This window comes from Mus caroli, chromosome 11 (genome assembly GCF_900094665.2).
Source record: "Mus caroli chromosome 11, CAROLI_EIJ_v1.1, whole genome shotgun sequence".
In the NCBI taxonomy this organism is placed as follows: domain Eukaryota; kingdom Metazoa; phylum Chordata; class Mammalia; order Rodentia; family Muridae; genus Mus; species Mus caroli.
Window position 1 is genome coordinate 91,818,203 of NC_034580.1, and position 4,996 is coordinate 91,823,198.

At 43.1% G+C, this 4,996-nt stretch overlaps 1 protein-coding gene across 1 annotated transcript in view; it reads right to left on the minus strand.

The window, feature by feature from the left end:
- The window catches only part of Ube2z (ubiquitin conjugating enzyme E2 Z), an 18,674-nt gene that overhangs the window by 4,256 nt on the left and 9,422 nt on the right, over window positions 1–4,996 (minus strand). The window contains exon 5 of the mRNA XM_029483556.1: window positions 3,726–3,839. Within this exon, the coding sequence (XP_029339416.1) occupies window positions 3,726–3,839 (114 nt within the window). The remainder of the gene's footprint in view (window positions 1–3,725; window positions 3,840–4,996) is intronic.

Below are 4,996 nucleotides of genomic sequence, written 5' to 3' on the forward strand. Positions count from 1 at the left end.
CAACCACATGGTGGCTCACAACCATCCGTAACGAGATCTGGCGCCCTCTTCTGGAGTGTCTGAAGACAACTACAGTGTACTTACATATAATAAAGGTAGACAACAGGAGTCCGGCCAGGACTATATGGATAAACCTTGTCTCCAAAAAAAAACCAAACCAAACCAAACCAAACCAACAAAGGGGGTTGGAGAGAGAGCTCAGCAGTTAGGAGCACTGGCTTCCAGAGGTCCTGAGTTCAATTCCCAGCAACCACATGGTGGCTCAAAACTTATCTATAATAAGGTCTGGTGCCCTCTTCTGATGTGTCTGAAGACAGCTACAGTGTCTTCAGCTACTCATCTACATAAAAAAAAAAAACAATTAAAAAAAACTAAAAAGCCAGGCAGTAGTGGCACACGCCTTTAATCCCAGCACTTGGGAGGCAGAGGCAGGTGAAAAACCAAAACCAAAATAAAAAACAAACAACAACAACAAAACCAAACACACAAAAAAACCAAACCAAACCAAACAAACAAACAAAAAACCCCTAAACAATAAAAGAAAAAACCAAACAAAAAAACCAGGCACTAGGCAAAAGAACAGATGACTGTTAATAGTTGACTTATAATTCTACAATCACTGAACCAGAGCACTTGAGACACTACTTGAATCGCAGCCTCATTTCACTCCATGTTCATTGTTCACTGTCCTCACAAATTTCAAATCACAAGCAATACTGGGAATCTTTAGAATGTCTGTAGAGATTCCAGTCATCTAAGCGCCTGCAGTGCAAGCAGAAGACAAGAGCTCAGATCCCCAGAGTTCACAGTAAAGGTGGGTGTGTTGGCACATACCTGCAACCTACACACTGTGGACACAGACAGGACAAAGTCTGAATTTGCTGGCTAGTCAGTCTAATCACTGGAGGACTCTGGGTTCAGTGAAACCATCTCAAATACTGAGGTAGTGAGCTGGTATGACTCGGAAGGTAAAGGCACTCGCTACACAAGCCTGAGGTCAATCCCCAGAACCCATAGAAAGGTGGAAAGGGAAAACCTACTCCACAAAGCTGAACGAACGCTGACCTCCACACATGCATCACAGCATCTCTCCCCAGTACTTTACAACAAAAGGTGGATATAGAGAAAAAGGCACCTGACATTGATCTCTGGCCTTCACAAAGCAAAAGAAAAAAGAAGCAAAAATCAATCAATCAAGCCGGGCGTGGTGGCGCACGCCTTTAATCCCAGCACTCGGGAGGCAGAGGCAGGCGGATTTCTGAGTTCGAGGCCAGCCTGGTCTACAAAGTGAGTGCCAGGACAGCCAGAGCTACACAGAGAAACCCTGTCTCAAAAAACCAAAAAAAAAAAAAAAAAAAAAAAAAAAAAAAAAAAAAAAAAAAAAAAAAAAAAAAAATTAAATAAATAAAAATAAATAAATAAATAATCAATCAATCCATCAATCTCGGGCTAGAGAGAGGTCTACTGTCACAGAAGATGAAACTTTGGTCCTCAGCACCCACATCAGATGGCTTACATTGCTGTGAACTCTAGCTGCAGGGCACCTGACACCCCTTTTCTAGCCTCCCTGGACACTGCACCCGTCTGAATGCACTCACACAGACACGTGCGTTCAGGTAACTAAGACTGTAAAATAAAGATGAGCACTTTCGCAGGTATCTTTAATCCCAGAATCAAGGAAGCAAAGGCAAGGATTTCTCTGAGTTCAAGACTAGCCAGGTCTATATAATAAGATCCTGTCTCAAACAAAAATATGAAAAGAAAATATCCTCCTTGGGGCTGAAGAAATATTTAAGTATTTAAGAACACTGTGTGCTCTTTCTAGAAGACCTGGGTTTATGTCCCAGCACACACAGCTCACAACTGTCTGAAACTCTAGTTCCAGGGAATCTGACTCTGGGTACCCAAGCTCTCGAGTAAACACACATACACACACACACACACACACACACAGGAAGGCTGCACTCAGACTGCGCTCATCTAGCTTTGGCACTCAGAAATGAAACTGATGGGCTTGAGAGATGGCTCAGAAGCTAAAAGTCTTTTCCAGAGGTCCTGAGTCTAATTCCCAGCAATCACATGGTGGCTCACAACCATCTGTAATGGGATTGGATGCCCTCTTCTGGTGTGTCTGAAGACAGCAACAGTGTATTCACATTCAATCATCAATCCATCAACCAACCAATCAATCTTTAAAAAAGAAAGAAATGAAACAGAAGTGGGTTTTTATGGCCTTGACATTCACTCTCATTTGGCTCTTCAGCCTTCATCAAGGGCATGGTCAGGGACTCTGTGAAGATACACACTGCTTTTCTCATTACATTTCATACTCTGAGAACTGAGAGCGGGTGTGGTGGCGCACGCCTTTGATCCCAGGACTCGGGAGGCAGAGGCAGGTGGATTTTTGAGTTTGAGGCCAGCCTGGTCTACAGAGTGAGTTACACAGGCTACATAGAGAAATCCTGTCTCGAAAAACCAAAACCAAAAAAATTTAAAAAATAAATAAAAAATAAAAATAAAGAACTGAGAGGCCCAGTGGCCCACACCTGTAATCCCAGGGCTTGGGAAGTAGAGGTAGGTGGATCTCTGTGAGTTTGAGGCCAGCCTGGTCTGAACAGGAGGTCCAGGACAGCCACAGCTATACAGTTAGACCCTGTCTGGAAAAACACCTCTCACCCCCCCCCCAAAAAAAACCCCAACAAACAGAAAAATTCTGGATAACTTCTTGAGTAACCACAGCCACTTTCTCTTTAAAAGCATGAACCAAAAGAACTAAACTAGCATGAACTAGACTGGGCACAACGTTAGAACTACAAAGGCAGAAGCAGGCGGATCATGAGTTCCAGGCCAGCCTATCCTGATAGTTAAAATACTGTGTGAAAACAAACCAAAAGAGCTGGGCAGACAGTTTGGTAAGCAGAGTGCTTGCTAAGTAAGCATAAAGACCCAAGTGAAGATTCCCAGCACCCATGTAAATCCACAACCAGAATGCTGCCAGGGAACACGCAGGTGGATCCCAGGGTCTTGCTGGCAGCCAATCGAGCAAAAGTGGTCAACTCCAGCTTCAATAAAGAATCCCCGTCTCAGGCCGGAGAGATGGCTTAGCCCTTAAGAACACTGACTGCTCTTCCAGACGTCCTGACTGCTCACAACCATCTGTAATGGGATCTGGTGCCCTCTTCTGCTGTGTCTGTGTACTCATATACATAAAATAAATAAGTAAATCTTAAAAAGGAGAGGAAGGAAATAAAAAAGAACCTTTGTCTCAAAAAATAGAGAACAAGAGAGGGAGATCCCAGTGCTGACCTCTGGCCTCCACACGCCCACCCACAGGTGAATGTGCCTATACAAATGTGCAAAACACACAAAGCAAGGAGCAGCAGATAAGAAAACAAAAGTTTGGGGCTCAGTGGTAAAGTGCTTGCTCAGCAAGCATAAGATTGTAGGTCTGGAGCCAGGTGTGGTGGTGCCCATCTTTAATCCCAGAACGCAGAAGGCAGAGGCACCTGGATCTCTTGAATTGAAGGCCAGCCTGGTCTACAGAGTAAGTTCCAATTCCAGGACAGCCAGGGGTACATACATACTGAAACCCTGTCTCAAAACAAAACAAAAAACACAAGCAAATAAAAAAAGAAAAAAAACCCAAATCGATCTTTCTCTCTCTGTTCTAAGTTCCTTGACAACAGACTGATGCAAACCGAGTCTTCAAAATGGATGGACACTTACCGTAGGGGTTCAGGGCAGGGGCACTTGCCCTCCATCATGTCACAAACTGCAACCCTGATGGTCTCATGCCGGATACATTCATTATAGTTTTTGCTGTCTCCTGGATGTCTTTCCTGTAATTTGACAGATGGCATAGTACCCTTTTAGTCAAAGAGAAAAGCCAGGCAAAGATACCTCAGTTTTAATTCAGAGCACAGGACCCAATCGCATACAGTGAGAGAATGAAAAAATACCTTTCCCACTGTAAATCCAAGACAAGTAAGCCGTGGGCCCCTGACCTCGCTATACATAAAGCACTCCTTCTATTATAGGTCAGATAACTAACCAGCAAACGCGAGCCATCACATTATTCTGAGTCTAATCAATAAAGATTAACGGGAGCAATGCGGGAGCTACCTGGCTAATTTCTTTCCTTGTCTGTAGGTTCCTCTCTCTCGGAAGTGCTATAAACTTATCAAAGGAACAATCTTTTTTTTTAACACTTATTTTTTTTCCTCTTTTTTTTTTTTTAAGATTCATTTATTATTGTATATAAGTACACTGTAGTTGTCTTCAGACACACCAGAGGAAGGCATCAGATCTCATTATGGATGGTTGTGAGCCACCATGTGGTTGCTGGGATTTGACCTCAGGACCTTTATAGAAGAGCAGTCAGTGTTCTTAACCGCTGAGCCATCTCTCCAGCCCAGGAACAATCTTTAATGTTCCAAGTAAAGAGAGTCAAAAGTTGGGAGATAGACAGATGCAAATAAGTTATAAGGCACTTTGGCCCTAGGGTTCTATCCCAAATATGCATGATCATAACTAACACACACACCATCTGGGGAGAAAAAATGTAACAAAAAACAAAACAAAGAAGAAGAAAACTTCTATCTCCACACCTGAAAATTAGGACAATATTTATCTTGTTGTCATCACAAATATTAAACAATATACAAATAGGACTAACACAACCTGGCATACAGTGGCAAATGTGTATTTCCTACACCCTTTTCTTTGCAGTATCAACTGGAATATTCCTGTCTTAACTAATGACTAGCTCCTTTAACTATACAAATAATTAATTACCCATTCTATCTCCAAAATAATAGATAGCTAGAGTGACAGAGGCCTGTGATCCCCACTATTGGGATATAAAGTTCAAGAGAATGAACTGAAAGCGGGAGAGGCTGGGCGTGGTGGCGCACACCTTTAATCCCAGCACTCGGGAGGCAGAGGCAGGCGGATTTCTGAGTTCGAGGCCAGCCTGGTCTACAAAGTGAGTGCCAGG